At 31.2% G+C, this 19,617-nt stretch overlaps 1 protein-coding gene across 8 annotated transcripts; it reads right to left on the reverse strand.

The window, feature by feature from the left end:
• Positions 1-3,493: 3,493 nt before the first annotated feature.
• LOC124830568 (phytyl ester synthase 2, chloroplastic-like) lies at positions 3,494-14,804 on the reverse strand. Of its 8 annotated transcripts, XM_088110583.1 has the most exons (16): positions 14,684-14,796; positions 14,099-14,524; positions 10,295-10,346; positions 10,089-10,144; positions 9,723-9,881; positions 9,431-9,535; positions 8,391-8,497; positions 7,938-8,059; positions 7,279-7,393; positions 7,007-7,137; positions 6,388-6,757; positions 5,116-5,229; positions 4,637-4,722; positions 4,397-4,506; positions 4,103-4,314; positions 3,494-3,827 (listed from the first exon to the last, which is right to left on the reverse strand). In XM_088110583.1, the coding sequence occupies exons 2-15, from the start codon at positions 14,433-14,435 to the stop codon at positions 4,124-4,126; spliced, it is 2,055 nt and encodes a 684-aa protein (XP_087966709.1). In that variant the 5' UTR covers positions 14,436-14,524; positions 14,684-14,796; the 3' UTR covers positions 3,494-3,827; positions 4,103-4,123. The 8 variants fall into 8 exon arrangements, with proteins under 8 accessions (XP_087966709.1, XP_087966704.1, XP_087966707.1 ...); XM_088110578.1 differs by lacking the exon at positions 3,494-3,827 and having other exon boundaries at positions 3,869-4,314; positions 14,099-14,508; positions 14,684-14,804; XM_088110581.1 differs by lacking the exon at positions 3,494-3,827 and having other exon boundaries at positions 3,869-4,314; positions 14,099-14,486; positions 14,684-14,803.
• Between the last annotated feature and the right edge of the window lie 4,813 nt (positions 14,805-19,617).

Raw genomic sequence — 19,617 nt, forward strand, 5'->3', positions numbered from 1 at the left:
TAGGTAACATAAGCAGTTTAAATCAACTTTACCTTTCTAATAACTCCCTAATATCTGGGAAAATCCCATCCTCCATGTGGAGCATGTCTAACTTGACCTTGCTCTTCCTTGATGCCAATAATCTTTATGGATCAATCCCAACTTCCATAGAAAATCTGGCCAATTTAGAGCAACTTGGACTTGATATCAATCAATTTTCCGGTCTCATTCCTTTCACCATTGGAAACTTGACAAAGCTCACCATGTTATATTTAGGCTTTAATAATCTTTCTAGATCAATTCCTTCCTCTATAGGTAATTTGATCAATTTGGATGCCCTTAGTCTCCAAGCAAACAAACTCTCTGGACCAATTCCTGATACAGTTGGAATTTGGAAAAGCTCACCGTTTTGGAATTGTCCAGTAACAAACTTAATGGCAACATTCCACTAGGCTTGAATGACATTACCAACTGGAAATCCTTGTTACTAGCTGAGAATGATTTCACGGGCCATTTACCTCCTCAAATTTGCTCTGCTAGTTCGCTACAGTTCTTCAATGTTTATGGCAATCGTTTCACGAGTCCAGTGCCGAGAAGCTTAAAGAATTGCTCTAGTATTGCTAGACTTAGGGTGGAAGGAAACCAATTGGTAGGAATTAATTGCTCTAAAGAGAGAGAAAAAGAAATTGGAAACCATTAATATGGAAGAGAGAGAAAAAGCTGAATTGGAGAGACAAAAAGCTGGACTACAGAGGAGAGAAGAGAAAAAGTATGCCACATCAGCATGGAGTTAACACCGTTACTGTAAACTTAACGGATAGGACTTATTTATACACTTTTCATAACATAGGGACCCAATGTTTTATTTTTAAAACCGGGTACTAAATAGAAATTCACCTCTTAACATGGGGACGAAGTAAGCATTTAAGCCTCATTCCAAAGTCATTTTGAGTTTTCAGACCTTGTTGTAATAATCAATTATTTCTTGTGTTAATCGATTAACACTGATCGATTAGAATTAGTTATAATTGATTATTCCAGTACGTTTTTACTCTTTTTACAATTTCACACATGAATGATACATGGAATAAAAAACTACTAAATACTTAAGTCATGTATTATATTTTTACACTTATTACAAAAGTTTTTCAATACAATACAAGTCTTCAATTGATCTTCTTTCATTTGAATGCTTGTAACTTGATTTGGGCATCATCAAAACATCTTCTTCAATTCATTATTTTTCTAATATTATTCTAGTAGTCTAAGGGAATCAATGAAGCTTGAAGAATTTGATGATGTTTATAATCATGTCCTTTCTTAGTTTAGCTTTTGTAGCTTGTGCTAGGAGTTATTTAATATGTTAAAAAGAGTGTTTCGCAGGTTAAATGTCTTATATACATAGATATGTGATTAACGTATCAAATTAGCTAAAATAACTAATAAATTAGTTTATTTCACTATGTTTAGTGAAATCAAACAATTGATTGTTATTTTTAATCAACATAATACGTCAGTTAGCATAGGATATATATTTAAAACTTTTTTTCTATTTGAAAAGTAAATCCTATTCTGTAAAAGCTTTTTACAAAATAATCAAACACTTTTCAAGAGAAAGTCAGAGGTGTTGAATTAATGTGTACTGGTTCAAGGAGTTGTGGAGCTATGATTGTCTCCATCTTGATCTTAGATAAAGATCTATTAATTAGCTAGGGAGAGTTAATCCTCGAGGCTTTGTTAATCATGTGTTTTGTGTGTTGTTTCGTGTATTTGGTGTGATTCGTTGTCTGCAAAAGTGTGTCTTGTTGTTAGGTATGTTTCTTCTTATAGGTTTTTCCAAAATTTGTATGTAAAGAACTTTTGTAATTTCTTGATATAGTTGTTAGCCAAGCTCAAGCTGGTTTGGCTAAACTAGATGTAGCTCTTATGAGTGAAAAAGTATAAAATTTCTTTTGCAGTGTTATTCTAGTTTTTATCAATTTGTAATTTCTTCATCTTTATATTAAGAAATTTAATAAGGTGAATCACGTGACAAACTTAAATGTTATTGAATGAATAATCAATTAATCTAACATTCTAATATAATCTTGATCAATCTTTGATAAAATAAATTGATAATGTTTTACACAACTTGCTTCACGAAAATAATTAAGTAATCAATCATAATTTTAATCAATTATTTGGTTATTTCAATCGATTAAAACGTGTGTGTTTAGTAACAACATGTTCTTGAATTCCATTGTTAATCAATATTAAACAAAAGTTTTCATAAAGTTTTAAATGACTATTATGTGGTCAATTAATATTAAACACCTTTCTTTGAATCTTCAATTTCACTTCATTGTTTCCTTTTAAGATAGGCTTGATTTAGGCGCTGATGGTCTTCTACAACTTGGATCAACAAAAATTAATCGAGAACCCTAGCTTTCATCAACAAAAACACCTAAGTTATTATGTATAATCATTCTTTATATGTGACCTTCCACATCAAAAACACTTTAATAAATCAGAGTTGTGAATGAATATTCCACTTATAAGAAAGTTTATAGGTTATGATACAACTTCTTAAAGTGCCCTTAATATCACTTGTATTGCTTTAGTGATCCTTTCGCCCTTGTGTATCACTTTTATTGCTTTAGTGGTCATTTCCCCCTTATGTCTACTTTCTTTCACTTGCTTCATAAATATGACATTTATTGATCAAGTAAGAAAATAAATGAGTTTAAAGACATTCACTATAGTGAAAACTTTAGTTATTAGATTTTTTTTCAATTGTGCCACAAGTCTTTAGTGATCTCTCCATGTCAAAAATGTGACCAATACTTCTAATTAAAATCAAGAAATTCATAAAACAAAACAACCAAGACAAATTTAAAAACAAATTCAACTTAAATTTTGAAATCCAAAAGAACGTGTAATTAAATTTCAAAATTCAATGACTAAATCAAAATTCAAAATTCGATGAATTTTCTAAATTAGATTTTAAAATTCGATAAGTTTCTAAATTTATTGGATTTATTAATAAAATTTTAAAATTCGTTACATTACCTTTCTAATATTATATATATATATATATATATATATATATATATATATATATATATATATATATATATATATATATATAAAGTTTGAGGTGTAAGAAGAAAGTCAATTGTTACAAACCAATGGCCCATAATTCTCCTCACAACCAAGACCGAGAGGAGACCTTTTTCTTCTTACTCCCATTACTAACTTCATCCATACAAACACAATTGAAAGGTTTCTAGAATAGATAATCTAAGTTACTTTGACAAAAGCTCAAATGGTTTTTTAAAAATATAGTAGGATATAAGTAAAAATTATGGGAAGGAAAAGTGTAAGTGGAAAACATGCAACCATATCTTTCTTCCTACAACCCATAAATTTTTGTCCATTTTGCCCTTTGTTCATTATACAATCTGAAAGTCAATTTTTTTCTCTTTAAAAAAATTTGGATTGCACAATCTAGAAATGAAAAATGAATTTCAAATAGTGGAATCCAAAAAGCCAAATGACATTCAGATTATGTAATTAAAAATCAAGCTTTTGAGAAAAAAAAATTCTTTGGTCTTCTGGATCCAGAAGTTACTTTTGACTTTTGAATTGTATACTTAAAAACTATTTTTCTAATAAGAAATGATTTTCAAATTCTACAATTCAGAGACAATGGAAAATAAATCTTATGGGGTTGCAGGAAGAAAGTCATGGAGATTCAGGAAAGAAACTGTTGCAAATCGGCTTGAAGACTTCTTGAACCTGAGCTCCATCCAGTTTTGTTTACTCTTCGTTGCTCACTTTTTGTCCATACTTCCATGAAGACTGTTGAGCTTTTTGTTGTTCAACCCAATTGCCAGTAGCCAACACAAACAAAAGAAAAATGCCTTTTAAATAAAACTTGACTAGTTGTTATCCTTTCCCAATCACTAGCTATTAGCAATTATCACTTATTGATTTAAACTTTGAAAAAAATGTACTACTACAATGTTTCTCCGAGAATTGTGCCTTATGGCCAGTAAACAATTACTGAAACTACTGGCAGTATCCAAAGTTTGCTTCCAACCCAAGGAATGCAATGCCCTGTCTAAACCAATTATAAAATTACCTTTTTATGGGTGCAGGACAATCAAATTTCAAATGTTGGAACTTCAGATTCAAAACCATGAGTAACTTGGTATAACAGCCGAGGTCCTATACTTCTATAGGGATCGCTTTCTCTTTTCAACTTCAAATAAGCAATACATCTCTCTACCTCGGATTTCACTTGTAAATAAAACTCATGAGCTTTCTCCTTATCTCTGAGTTCTTGTTTCCTCCCTGTCAAATAATATCTCATTAATTAAAGAAGGTAAAAAGCATGTCATGGACATTCCGAGATGTAAATATGAACTAGGCCTACCTTTCGTTTCAAATGGTTTTCCAAAATAATAGTAGAACCGCCCTGGAACTTTAGGCAAAATCAACGGCATATGCACTTGCTGATTTGCCACCTCACCACCAACATCACCCCTAGATTTCCAATTTGTAAGGGATATATTAATATAATGACGTATGTGTATACATATACAGCAGATGGAAAGGACAACGAGGATGTATGTATCAGTGTTTAACATGGTAAAACACACAACAAACAAGATACCTCAATTGCGTAACCTCACTTGTGAGACTTTCTATTTCAGTCCTAAAGTACGGAATCTTCACCAAGTCATCATAATCAAATACTACCTGTAAAGGCCAATGTGACATGATGTGTTATGGTAATTCCAGGTCCAAGGCATATCCACATTCATGCATAAGAATAATAGTGTTATGTTACTTTAGTCCGTAGCTAACCTTTAGCGAAGTGGTATTAACATGAGATGTATATGCTAATAACTACTTGCAAACTTAAAATTCATTAGCGATATGGTAAGACTTGGATGACAGTGAAAAGAACACATTTCACTCAGAGTGAACCAAGATTAAATCCTAAATTTTACAGAGAGAAGTTTGTAGATATGAGAAGTTCAGTAGAATTTTGTTTTCCTGAAAAACAGTAGATCACGATTTCACTGATGCAAGCAGTTTTAAGCACTTCGTAAAGGAAAAGGATTGGTTCAGAAAAAGACCAACACTTACTTGGCCAAGGTCATCTTCTCCAACTGCTCCAAATGGTACAATTTTGGCTCCAAATCTTGCCGCCATCCTGACAAACTCAGATTGTTCAGGCCAGAATAACTTGTATTCTTCACCCTGAGAATTATTACAATGCTGGAGACTTTAAACAAGTCGGTATATTTCTAAGCATTAACACAGATAAAGCGAGCCTAAAATATTGATGGGTCCTTTGAAGTGGACTTCACCAAAAAGAGACAATAACAAGGAGACATGAGCTTACTATATAAAGAATTGATACTACTTTTAACCTAAAACTTTAAGACAATAAGTTTATGGATCATCTTCCTTTTATATATATATATATATATATATATATATATATATATATATATATATATATATATATATATATTGATGGGTCCTTTGAAGTGGACTTACCAAAAAGAGACAATAACAATGAGACATGAGCTTATTATATAAAGAATTGATACTATTTTTAACCTAAAACATTAAGACAATAAATTTATGGGTCATCTTCCTTTTATATATATATTTATATATATATATATATATATATATATATATATATATATATATATATATATATATATATATATATAAATGAGACTTATATTCACACTTAGATTCCTAACAAATATATCCAAACCAAAATATATCACATTTTCACCCCTTTAGCAGCTTCCTGGCAGGCCTCTTGAAAAAGAGATTATTTCTCACATAAAATTGTTTCCAAATGGGAACAGACATGAGAATGATAAAATTCGCATATCCTTTCATTTTTAATGCCTTATTTGTTTGAACCTTGAAAGATAGCCCAACTTCTTATACTTCAACACTGTTCAACCTCAGAACAACGCACTTGTCATACAACATTGGGAAAATGAATGCCAAGCATTTGAATAAAAACTCTTAGAAGAGTACTATATATCACCTCACAGTAAAACTAGTGGAGTAATTTTATGATGATATAGGGAAAGTAAGACTTGGAAGTATGTGTTTTTGCTTACGTGGAAATAACCTGGCGTATATGGAACACAAATACTTTTCCAGCATGTCAACAATCCACTAGACTTCATTCAATTTCCCTTTTCTCTTTTTTTACTTAAATGAATATAGTGACATCTGATAATTCGTGCAAGTTTCATATGCACCTTTAAAAATATATGGCCTAGCATTTTGCATTCATGTCCCAAATGGTATAAACAAGTTAAAGACCTTAGAAGTAGTCAAACGAGTAAATCCTAGTTCCATGTGAAAGATAAAAGGCTTTACCTTCCTATGAAGCGCCTCGCGCATCCCTCCAGGATATAATAGCATATGGGCTTTAGAAGAAAAAAGCTTGAAGAAGTTAGCTGGTGCTACAGGGACAGCACCCATAATTCTGAAGTTGTCATAAGAAGATATCTCTGGCATTTTTCCAGTATTAGATCTCATAAACATCATGGGATGAGCTATCCCACGTATAAGTATATTTCTTTCCAAAAAAATTCGAGAAACCAGGGGAATTTTTTCTAATCCGAGGAGCATGTGGTACCCAACAAACAAAACAGGCCCCTCTAAGGGAATTCCAGCAAGGCCTTTTACAATCGTCCCGTCCTCCAAGGTTGAGAGCATTACAGCACTTGCGACAAGGTTAAACAAACTGGAAACATTAAAAGTGAAACGTGTCAAGGTTATAACTAGTTTGGTTACACTACAATCAGACAATCAAACCGAGAAAAGCTAAATTGCCAGATAGATACACATATATAGTTATTGATATCTACTTATCTAGCAACGGATCACGGCTGATCTCTCCTTTCAATCTACTATCTTTACAATATATACTACCAAGTCTCTTGTGGTTCTTAATTGATGGTTTGTATGCTCAAATTAATCCTCTTGTTTTTACCTGTTCGATTCTATTATTTTTCTGGCTTCATCAGGTGTTGGCGGTATAAAATCTGATGCATAGTCATGATGCTTGCCACGGCGGTAGTATGAAGTGCCCTTGATTATCGTTACCAGGTCAACGCTACCTTCCTGATAGCAGTGGTGGACACAGTTAAATATTAGGGTTTAATATCGTTTTTCTCCCACCAGATGTAAAGAATCCTGATGCATGCCTGAGTGCAAAGACAAGCACACAGGCTTGAAGAAATGTATAAACGGAGAAATCCATACCAGGAATAGGAAATGGCCACTGTCATCAAATTTACGAAGCTCGCATTTAGATTTAGGCAGTAAATTGAGTAATCTTTCCCCTTCCTGATGACTAGGTAGTAACTGATCATTTCCACTAGAAGGGCAAATCACAAAGTAAGTTTCACTTCATACACTTGAAAATATGCTAGGTGCATCAGATATTCAGTGAGATTAATTATTCAATTCAGTCAGGAAATTCAGTGAGATTAATTATTAAAATTCAATTCACTTCATACAGTTACCATCCGCTCAGGAAATTCATTATTCAATTCAACAAGAACACAAATTAGATAGAAAGAATTGCTATTAGTAATGGGAAATCCCATTAGGTTCATGATAATTTAATGTTCATAATAATTTAATTTTGTTTTCAGATAAAAACATTTATTTTGACCATTTAAGCTTTTATCTTTCATTTGTTCTCTAAGTTTACCCATAGCAACTGATCAGGATCTGGTTTATAGATTATGAGATTCTTCCCTTTACAGATTCCCTACATTGAGTCTAACTGTGTGATGTAATTCACCTCCAGTGGGATTTGAAAAGTTAATGAAACACTTTTTTTAACCAAATTAATGAAACACTTATTAGTCCATGTTTTCACAGTCAAAGTATGCACAATGGCAAAGAGAATGAACCTGCAAAGAATCAAAGTCTGAGCCTTGATAGCATAAAGGCGTGATTGGGCGTAAGCAGAAGCTGACTTAAGCATCTGTAGTTTCCACTCAAGTGTTTCTTTTGGTAATATGTCAGCAAGAACCTGAGAATTAATCAATAAAAGATTTTCAATATTAAAGGTAAATGATGAGAAAGCTCAAAAACCAACCTTAACGGCAAGAAGCTAAAGTAAAGAAAATTCAGTCATGTCAATCCACGCCCTTCAAAAGTCCAGCATATTCCACTTTTAAGAAGTTTTTTTGCAAGAAAGAAACAAAATAAGCTATCCAATTTTCATTTCATATTTCTTCTAGAATATGCCTCATGCATTGCCAATTTGTCCTTTTTTTCTCATAGTGCTTACTTATTCAAAGCATAAACAAAAAGCACCAAAAATAAAACTCTATTTTTGAACGAAACCAAATGAACCTTACAGGCAAAGATAATGAGAAAGTAGTTAAATCCTTCACTAGCTCTTTAGTCGTATTTTGTAGAGGAAGCCCTTGGACCACATTATCCAACATCCTCCTCAGAGATTCACCTAATGTTACCAGAAATGTTGATGACATAAATGGAAAATGGCATCACTTTCTTTGGTAAAAGAAAGGTAGTATATCCTTGATCCATGAATTATAATAGATATTTTCAGTATGTAAGGATCAATAACTAGAAAACTTACCTTATGAAATTGATGCAAGTACCTGATGATTTAATATTTTAATTATCTAATGAACTATGATTCAGGAAAATTCAGGGAATATAAGCATAAGCAACAAAAATGGGAAAATCCCGTTTTACTAGGCACCAATTAAATATCAAATCATGAAAGGGGTAGAAGGGGGGAAATGACAAAGATTCAAAGACTTGAAACATTTATATGGTCAAAGACGAAAATGTAATAGATCCACCGAGTCGGACATAAAACAAGGGAACACATATGCTACAAAAGATACATGGAAAGAATACGAAATTATACGTATATGACACGAAACGCATGGATATTTCTCATTGAAAAATTCGAGGATAAAAACATTGAATGGAATTATGTTTACGATTTGAACCATTGAAGAAAGCAGAGACCTATAACTGACTAAGCAAAAATTACTCACTGCTGAGACTTAGATAACTGCCTGATAATATAAACAACCTACAAATGGAATCTTTCATAGGTTCCCAGCATCAGGTTTTGTTTCAAGAGTAGTTTCTTTTTCTTATAGCATTTATTATCTTATATATAGTGCATTGTCTTACATGTAGTCCATGTTTAGGGTAGCTTTTATCAGAGGAAAAAAAATAGCGTATTTCTCAAAAGTTTTCTTAGAAGCTGCACAAAATAAGATTTATTTTCTTAAAATAAGGATACACAGATTTTGTTGGGTTGCGGAACGACGCAAGTATTTCAAGACATTAATCATTGGAAAATAGTGCATAAAGAAAGAAAAAAAGCACAGCCTTCATAACAAGATAGACAAACCTGCCATCGTTCTGAGAATGTTAGGCAGGCCAGGGGAGAGTGGATCAGGTAAAGCTTCCAATAATGGTGTTAGAAGTTGCAAGTTTGACCTGCTGAATGAAGTAGCTGCCAAATTGGGTGGGGAAGGTGAGATCAAGTTTTGTCCATCTTTAGTACTTATACAACTTTGAATTAGTAGTTCATAGCGGCTACTAGAGATTCTCTAAAGTTAAAATCTTTCTTGAACTCATGTTTATGGTGCTGAAAAATAAAATCCAAGAGAATAAACCTTATCTACGTTAATTAAAGCTACCTGGGTTTGCCAAAATTAGTACAAGATCAATATCAGGATTAAGAGCTGCAACAGCCAGCGCAACGCATGCTCCTAAAGATTCTCCAACAAGATATATGGGTCTGTTAGGTGACTGTTGATATTCTGACTTAACTGTTCTCTCGACTATTTTCACAATGTCTGCAAGAGGGAAGTATACATAACATAAATTATAATACATCATTATTTCTAAAAACGTAAGAAGAAACATATTTTCAACACAACCAACATACTCTCAAGCATCTTCCGAAAGTACGACAGAAACAGCAGAAAAAACTTATGGTTAGAGGCAGAGAGTTCAATTTGAGCACGGAATAGTATAATGAGGTACAGAGGAAAAAAGTGTACCTGTAAATGATGTTCGATCCGCGACCGGAATATGCAAGCACCATATATCAAAAATCCTTCGTTGAAGAAAAAGAAACGAAAAGAGTATTTCTCACATATCAATTAATAACCTTTTCCTTCAAATTCATCTTATCACTTAAAAAGTGCATTCCTAAAATAACAATTTGGTGCGTGCAATTAGGCCTTAACATTAAATGAACACAAACCTTCCCAGCTTCTGATGATGTGAAATAAGTCCAAGTCCCACCCCATCGATCCCTGAAAAAATTGGAATGCTTTACACAAGTTTATAAGTAACCTTGTATGAAATCATGACATGAACGCATGGACATTATAATTTAAAAATATAGACATAAAGTGTGCATAATAGTATATCTCATTATATTTATATATATATATATATATATATATATATATATATATATATATATATATATATATATATATATTAAATAATAAAATATATCAAATAATTCTGTAAAAAAAATATCATGACACTTCTAAATCCGAAAAATAAGAACTATAACTATAAATTATTAGATGTTTGATAGATAAAAATTAAAACATAAAACACATTATTTCTTTTGAAGCATAGTGCAATCACTAAATAACTTATAATATTAAGCATTAGCTTTTGTAACACATGCATGCACGGAGAACTTGATAGGTCCAATAAACTTTATTGGAATGATTCAAAATGGTGTTTGAGAGCTTAATAGCTTATTATCATAATCTCTACCATGGATGACATAAATTCTAACACAGTATTACACCCACAAAGACTTGAAGTGAAAATAAAATAAACCATGAGAGAAGGACTAGAACAAAAGATAATTACTCAAGGAAAATAAGATCTCAAGATGTAGAAGCATAGATTGAAAATTGAAAATAAGTTACATACTACAAAAAAATAAACTAATTTTTTAAAGTTGTATATTAGAAGTTGAATATAAAGAATGTCTGTGATTTTAGTAATATTTTTAAATATAAAATAGATAGTTCGATGACAATTTTCCAGAAACAACTAAAACTTACTAAATAGCTGCAAATTATGTTCATAAATTATTAACAGTAATTTTATAAAAATATAGAAAAATTACACCCTTATATTTTTTATTACAAGAGCTAATCCAAACTTTTTATACTATGCAAATTCAATTCTCTTTTTTTTTCTTTTGTTAGAGAACAAAGTGAAAGAAATATGAATAATTTAAGGTTAAAACAATTTATATAATTAAGATAAATGAGAAGTGTAAACTACATTTCAAATGTCAAGGTTAATCCTCCCTTGCTATTTGAAAGGAAAAGTTGTAAACAGTATAACTGAAAGAAATCATGTTACAGCAGTAAATTTTAATTTCGTTGACCACAAGACTTTCAATTAAAAAAAAATAGCCAAAATAAACTATTGGAGCATACAAAAAGACTACATGATTTGCAATTAGGTAGAGATAAAAGCAGCAAGAGAAGCAGTTTACACCAAATCAGAAATAAATAAAGAAACCAGATCACATGTTGCATCTTCACAAGTATTTTTCATCATATTTTATTTTCTTTCATCCTAATGTCAAGGAGTCCGTCACTTACTTAGGTCCACCTCATTAAATTTAGGCCTTAACTTGGTCATTTTTAGTAAGATAAAAAGAGCTAAAGAGTAATGTTTTTGTCCCTTGAAGACAATTTTTCAAAACATTTAAATAAATTTAAAAAATTCGTAAGTTGAATTTTAAAACACGATTTTAAAATTAAACAGGATTTTATACTTTTTCAAATATAAATGAGCTCCACCTATACTGTCACAGGGGTTGATATGTTCTTTTAATTTAAATTATATAGTGTTCTCTCATGTAATCTTTAATTTTTTGGGTATTTATTTATTATAAAAATCATTTATAATAAAAATTATTTATAGTACATTTGACATTTGAAATTATCATTTCTAATTTAAAATTTTGTAAAATATATAAATCTTTTGTATTTTAAAATGCAATAACTCAACCTATTAAAGTAGTAAAGTTTTTCAATCATCATAAAATTAATCAAAAGGAGTTAATTAGCCTTTAACTTAATTCAGGAAGAGTGAACATGTGATTTAGTCTTACATCCCTTCATGTACACCTTTCGAGGCTATATTTATTTTTGTCCAGTCCTTCGAAGTCTTGATCAGATCATGTTACCTTTATTTAATATGGACCAGTGGAATAGTAGCAGCTAGTCAGAAAAGTAAAACCTTATCACAAATTGCAAGGAGGTCATTACACTGTCTATAAAATTTTTTTGTGTAATTCCAGTTTTACCCCTTTAATTTTTATTTAAAACATTGTCTTCCATGAAAGATTGTGTTGTTCCAGTAACTGAAACTTGGAAGGGAATTATTCCAGTTAGGGTGGTGGAACTTGTGATGGTGTTTGGAAGCCACTGAGGTCGGGAACAGATACTGGAGCTCGTGGCCGTGGTGGTGTTTTGAAATGGTAAAGTTGAGGTTACCAAAATTCAGAGTCCATAAATATGCTTTAGGAATGGTGTTACCAGAAGTGTTATAGGACAGTTCCGTAAAAGGAAAATCCAGAAAAGTAATAGGAGGTGCTATCTGTGTCGTGTTTTCCGAAGGTGACATACTAGTGACACAATATTTTTAAAGAAAATTAATATTTTTTAATTTTTTTACCTTTTCTTTTGAAATATATAATTTTTATTCAAATTTTTAAAGTGAGCAATTATCTTTACAAAATATAAAAAGTAAACTAAGTCATAATTAATCATTATATTTTCTGTCAGAGCATCCTCCTTTTCCTGTGTTCAAAAAATGTATATGAGATATACATACCCAACCATCTATATGTCAACTTAAATACATTTTTATGAAAACTATCCTGCTTATATAAATCGTGCACAGGTTGACCTAAAAATTTAGTAAAATAAAAATTTTATAACCTGATCCTTGTACGAATTGCACACAGGTTGAGCTAAAAATTTAGTAAAACAAAATTTTTATACCTGAATCAGCACGTTCTACAAGTTGATATATAATTGATAGATTAGTAAATTGATTTTTTTTTATAATTTAGTTTATATATTTGTTATAATACAATAAAAATAAATTGACTCAATTTAGTTTTTTACAATAAAAAAATAAAACATTCATCTAATTACTTAAATATTATTATATAAATAATAGTTAAAAATTAAAATATATAATTTAGAAAAAGTAAATTAAAATTTTAAATCATTCAATATAACATTTTAATATTTAAAACGATGAAATTATAAATCTATATAATTAAAAATAATAAATAATTATAATAAAAAACTTATAAAAAATTGCAAAATATCAATATAATGTTGTAATAATAGATCAGGGACAACAGACATTCAATCCAATTCGAACTGTTTCATCTGTTAATTAATGATCCGATTTCAATTCAATAAAAACAAAAAACATAATGTTATTCTTAGCTTGTTAAAAAATTATATGGAAGAATAGTAATATATTTATTCACACAAAATTGTCTTTTTCTAACTGGACAGAGTTTATTCCAGTGTTAAAAGAATAGATAATTTATATTTCCACGAAAAAATATGTTTTATCTTGTAGCATTTATTTTATTTTATTTTAATTGATGTAATATAACATTTTCATGAATTAAATAAATTTTATTAATTTTAAAATCCCGGCCGTGCATTGCTTGGATATAACATATGTAAGAAATAATATTCTGCAACAAATAATATTTCTACCAATTACATTTTCCTAAATTATAAAATCACATAGATAGAAACACGGTGATGGTATCACACATGCGTGACAAAATGTGCGATTGTGTGACAAATGTGCCATTTAAAAAAGCAAACTTGCAAAGCAAAAGTGGGGCGCAACTAAAAGGTGAGGGGGCAAAAAGCAAAACACATCTAATTAAACCAAACAGGCAAGTAAAAACAATTCAAATGCAAGAGAAAAAAATACTAAAAAGGAAAATAGTAAAATATTTAAGAGAGAGAAAAGTACTGACCTGGCAAAAAGAGCAGAAGAGGAGAATTGTCCAAATGGGAAGCGCACTCCAACGGCGAAAACCACCGCGGCGGTCCACCGTCTGGTTTGATCAATTCCTTCGATTGTTCCAAATATTCGTTCCAACCGTTTATCCGTCGCTTCTCCTTCTCTTCTAGAACTTTCTTCTCTTTCTTTTTCTCCACCGCACTGAGGCTTTCCCCTGTAGATACTAGAATCTGGTCTGCTGACACGGCGAGGCGGGGAGTCACAATCGAGATCTGGTTGGAGTTCAGTTTTCCAACTGACAGAGGGCTGAAGAGCACAGTAGGAAAGGGACAGGCTCCGACGGCCGCCATGGTAGCAGGTTATTAGAAAAGGCGAATCGGATACTATGATTAATTGGAGAACTGTTTAGCAGTGAACGAATGACTGCAGAAATGAAAGTCTGAATCTGGAAGCTGAATATACACTCTGGTATTTATAATAATAATAATAATAATAATAATATGCATTAATGATAAATTAAGACTAAGATTATTATTTTCATATTTGGTAACAGAGGGGAAAATCAACACAAGTATATGGCAAGAGAAATGGTGCTTACTGACGGAGGAGGAAGAGTCTTCTGGATGTGAGACAGTACTGTATGTGCTCTTCTCTGCTGCGCGTCAGCTTGTGGGTGAGGCCTTATGTGTTTTCACAAATCAATGTTGTATTTTTAACGGTATATTTTGTTTCGGCTTAAATACCTCTACAATAAATTTATATTTTTTATGAAAAAAAATTGGAAAACATTACACCTACTTGGGCAGCCCAATCTCACTGTCATTTTCTTTTCTAATTTTAAAATAAGCATGTCTTTCATATTTTCAGTGAAATGTATTTACACCCGTTTAAACATCTAGGCCCTGTTCTTTTGAGTGGATTTGAGAGGATGGATTTGAGGGGATTTGAGAGGATTTGAAGATAATTTTTTTTGTCGTTTATTTGTGTGAATTTGGAGGTAAATGATAGTGAATTTGAAAATAAATTTTGTGAGAATTAGTATAGAATTGTATTGACATGACAAATTAAAAAAATTATTTCCAAATTCACTCTCATTTACCTTCAAATTCACTCAAATAAACGACAAAAAAAATTATCTTCAAATCCTCTCAAATCCCCTCAAATCCATCCTCTCAAATCCACTCAAAAGAACAGGACCCTACTGTTCTTTTATATTTAACAAATAACAATCACTTTTTTATACTTTAATATAGTAAAATTTATCTTTTTTTAATTTGTTTACAAGATAATATAATAAAAATTTTAAAATTTGTGAAATTAAATTAAATTTTAAATACGAAAGAAAATATTTTTCATAAAATAAACAAGTAACTTAATTACATATTTAAAATTTCTTAAAACTTTTCCATATAAATATAAAATATTTGAGAAAATATTAATTTAAGATAAAACATACATAGACAAAAATATACCGATTATTAATATATTTACGTTAATATAGTATAAAGATAAATCAAAAGAAGTACAATTAAATTATTTTAAGTAATTTGTATATTTTATTTAAATTAGTAGGTTAAAGTAAAAAGACACAACTCAAACAGGGGCATCTAGAGAAAATTTTATTTTTCATAAAGGCCTTTAATAATAATTAATTGGAAAGGCTTTGAAAAATCTAGTATGACAAAGTGATAAATTTTACCAAGTGAGTTCTTGTATGATTGGTGTTGTTGTTATTATTAGGATAAGTTGTTATTTTCTGTGTGATTCAAAGGAGGTGTTCATTTTGTGTAAATTTGAGGAAAATGGTTCTTTATTTATTGTGTAATTCAAGAAAGGTGTCTTCATCTTTTTGTGGGACTCAAAGGAGGTGTTTCATGTGTGATTCAAGGGAGATGTTGTTTATCTCTTGTATCTTTAAGAGAAATGTTTCGTAAACTTAAAATCTCATCTCCGTGATTACAAGTTATGGTTTATTTTGTTGTGTCTTTAAGAGAGGTGTTTTCTAAACTTAAAATCTCATCTCCGTGATTATAAGTTATGGTTTATTTTAGTGAATGAGTAGTCCCACTATAGAGACATTAACATTAACAACTAGACGTAGGTTCCTTTTGATCCAAACTAATATAAATTTATTTGAGCAAATCTCTCTTTCCTGTGCTTTTTATTTTTCTTGTTATTATTTAAAAGGAATCAATTTTAGTTGTAAATTCAGTTTATTAAAAGGAAAAAATAAAAATAAAAAACACAGTTTTATTTTAGAAACTAATTTACCCTCTCTTGATTTTTTCTAAACGCAATTATTCCATAGTATGATTCTAACAATTGGTATCAGAGTTTGCTTTAATAGTCATTTAAATTTTTTGAAAATATTTGCACAAAATCAAATATTTGTTGAGGGGCTTCAATTAACATACCTCATTTGTTTGTTGTGGAAAATTATCATTTCTAAAAAGTAAGAATACAAATATTTTTAGTAACTGTTGATAGAGGCATTTGGATGCTATTATAAATGGTCATTTTGTTTCACACTAGATTACAAATAAAAATAGAAGGACTCAATATGATGTTAAGGTTAGAAATATAATTTCATCTGTCTTAACCCTTGATGAGTTTTATAGTATATATTGTCCATTCGAGTGCTTAGGAAATGTTATAAATTTTAAGGGTAACCCATGAAGGAACAAATGATGTGAAGTGTGCTAGGAAGAACTCATTAATTGAAGAATATGAGATGTTCCAAAAACCATCTACAAATTGCATAAGCGATTCACCCACATTGTAAATCATCTCTCTAAGTTAGGTAAATTTTTTTATATTGACAAACTTAATATAAAAATTTTGAAATCCTTGAACAGGTATTGGCAACCAAAGGTCACTACAATAATGGAGTCAAAAAATCTTGTTAATGAAATTATAGAAAAATACTAGAGTGGGGTGAATAGTGTTTTTGAAAACCTTTCGCAAAGCAGCCTTTAATGATTTATAAAAGATATAATTTGTATGAGATGTTTATACAATGATTTTTGTAGAATGCGTAAATGGAAAACGTTTCAAAGAGTAAAGTAGTAAAGCACAAATTTTATACTAGTTCACTCGACCTAAACTACGTTCAATTCTCCCTTAAGAACTATTAATCTTTTAACAAGATTACATGAGTTTTACCTCTCCAGGTTTACAACGAGTATTCTTACCACTTTTGGTTCACCTAGTCAACACGACTAGTCCGAGTTCAACCACTCCTGGTTTACAAGTATTCTAACCACTTCTAGTTCAAGTATTTTAACCACTTTTGGTCCAAGTATTTTAACCACTTTTGGTCTAAGAGTTTTAACCACTTCTTGTCTCAACCCTAGACAAAACGCATAAACAGTTTAACTCAATTGAGCTAAAGACCAAATATTTTAATTCTCTTCAAAATTTACAACACAAACAATATTTTGAACATAACAATCAGTTTTGACTTTCATGTGTTACCAATAAGGAGTATTGGTAAATCTTGAAGAAATTTGTTTTGATGATGCTACAAGATGTTTAGTTGAAGAAGATATTAAAATTAGTTAAAAGCAATTTGTAGAAATTAAATGTAGTAGGAAATTCTTGTAAACCTTGTAAGCTTGCATTTTTATCTTCAATAATCGATTATAGAATAGCAATAATCGATTATCACAGAGTCATACAGGAATAATCGATTATCACTTCATATAATCGATTATCACTTTTTGAAAACCCTGTAACGGACTTGAATAATCGATTATCACTTACAATAATCGATTATTCATGGCAGTTGGGAGTTGACCTTTGGCATTCAGTGTACTTGGCTATATATTTTGTTTTGGTGAAATTAGAAAACAACAGTTGAACAAAAAGCTTTTGAGAATACAGTGTGATCTGAGGAAGTTCCAAAAGCTTGTTCATTACATTGCCTGGTCTTGTGAAAAGGAGAAGCTCGCGCTTTGTGGGTCAAAGGTCGGAGCGGTTCTCTTCAAGTTGGCAAAGTTTCTGTTCTTCCGGTTCGTTCGTTCGAAGGAAGGTTTTATCTGTTTTCTGTTTCATTCACTCTATTGTAAACTTGTGAAACTATTTTTAGTGAAAACGTTAATCACTTTTTATAGTGATTAACAACTGGACGTAGATTCTTTTGAATCGAACCAGGATAAAAATTCTGTGTTGAATTTTCTTGCTCTCTATACTCTTTACTGTTTTATACACATCAACTGTTTGGAAATTTGTCTCTAAGTAAATTAAATTTATAAAACTGACCATCTTATTAAGAGTTTGACTGAACACGCTTTCCGCTTTATAAGTTATTCCGCTGTGCAAAATTCTATAACGGTACCGATTGTTCCAACAATTGGTATCAGAGCTTGCTTTGATATTTTTTCAAATCTTTTCGAAAATGGTCGGTCATCAAACTCAAGTATATGCCGAGGGTGCTTCCATCAACAGACCACCACTCTTTACTGGTGATAACTATGCATTCTGGAAAGTCAGAATGGAAATTTTTATGGGGTCTGTTGACAGAGGCATCTGGGAAGCTGTACTAAATGGTCCCTATATTCCAAAAAGAACTATTGATGGTGTAGAAGTAGAAAAACCATACTTTAACTGGACTCCAGAGGAAAATAGAAGAGCTCAATTTGATATTAAGGCTCGCAACATTATTTCATCTGCTGTTGTACTTGATGAGTTTTATAGAATTTCAGTTTGTAAGACAGCACAAGAAATGTGGGAGGTTCTCAGAGTCACACATGAAGGAACAGAGGACGTGAAACGTGCAAGGAAGAACACTCTCATTCAGGAGTATGAGATGTTCAGAATGCAACCTGGAGAAACAATTTCTGATGTCCAAAAGCGATTCATTCACATAGTGAACCACTTGACAGGGTTGGGTAAGACTTTTGATACTGATGAATTAAATGTAAAAATCTTGAAATCATTGGACAGGTCTTGGCAACCAAAAGTGACTGCCATCTCTGAGTCTCAAAATCTTACTCAAATGTCTATGCCAATCTTGTTTGGGAAACTCCGTGAGCATGAACTTGACTTGAGAAGATTGACGGCTGAAGAAGATCAAGGCAAAAGAAAGACACTAGCCTTCAAGTCCGAGATCTCCAAAGGAAAGAACTCTAAAAGGATTGAAGATGATGACTCCGATGATGATGAAGAAAACATGAGTCTTATGATTAAGAAGTTTGCAAAATTTATGAAAGCAAAGGGAAAAGACAAATACCGTGAAGAAAGGAAAGAAAATCATGGATCTTCTTCAAGCATTAAATGTTATGGATGTGGAGAAAGAGGTCATGTGAAGACTGACTGTCCTAAAAATAAGAAAAGTGAAGAAAAGAAAGAAAGAAAGTTTCCAAAGAAGAAGAAAGCTTACATAGCTTGGGAAGAGAATGCTTCTAGTTCTTCAAGCTCAAGCGAATCAGATGAAGAAGCAAATTTGTGCTTAATGGCAGACCTAGAAGATGCAGGAAGCCAAGTAAGTGATTCTAGCTTAGAGTCAAGTAATGAGTTTGACTTACAAAAGGC

Source organism: Vigna umbellata, chromosome 3 (assembly GCF_029865625.1).
Source record: "Vigna umbellata cultivar VRB3 chromosome 3, Vumbellata_1.0, whole genome shotgun sequence".
NCBI classification, from domain to species: domain Eukaryota; kingdom Viridiplantae; phylum Streptophyta; class Magnoliopsida; order Fabales; family Fabaceae; genus Vigna; species Vigna umbellata.

Bases quoted from the DNA above. Each gene is read 5' to 3' on its own strand.
- LOC124830568 (XM_088110583.1), bottom strand. From the start codon at position 14,435: ATGGCGGCCGTCGGAGCCTGTCCCTTTCCTACTGTGCTCTTCAGCCCT. The intron at 9,536-9,722 runs GTAGCTTTAATT...CCAATTTGGCAG, and splicing joins ACTAATTTTGGCAAACCCAG to CTACTTCATTCAGCAGGTCA. The intron at 8,498-9,430 runs GTTTGTCTATCT...TGGTAACATTAG, and splicing joins CATTCTCAGAACGATGGCAG to GTGAATCTCTGAGGAGGATG.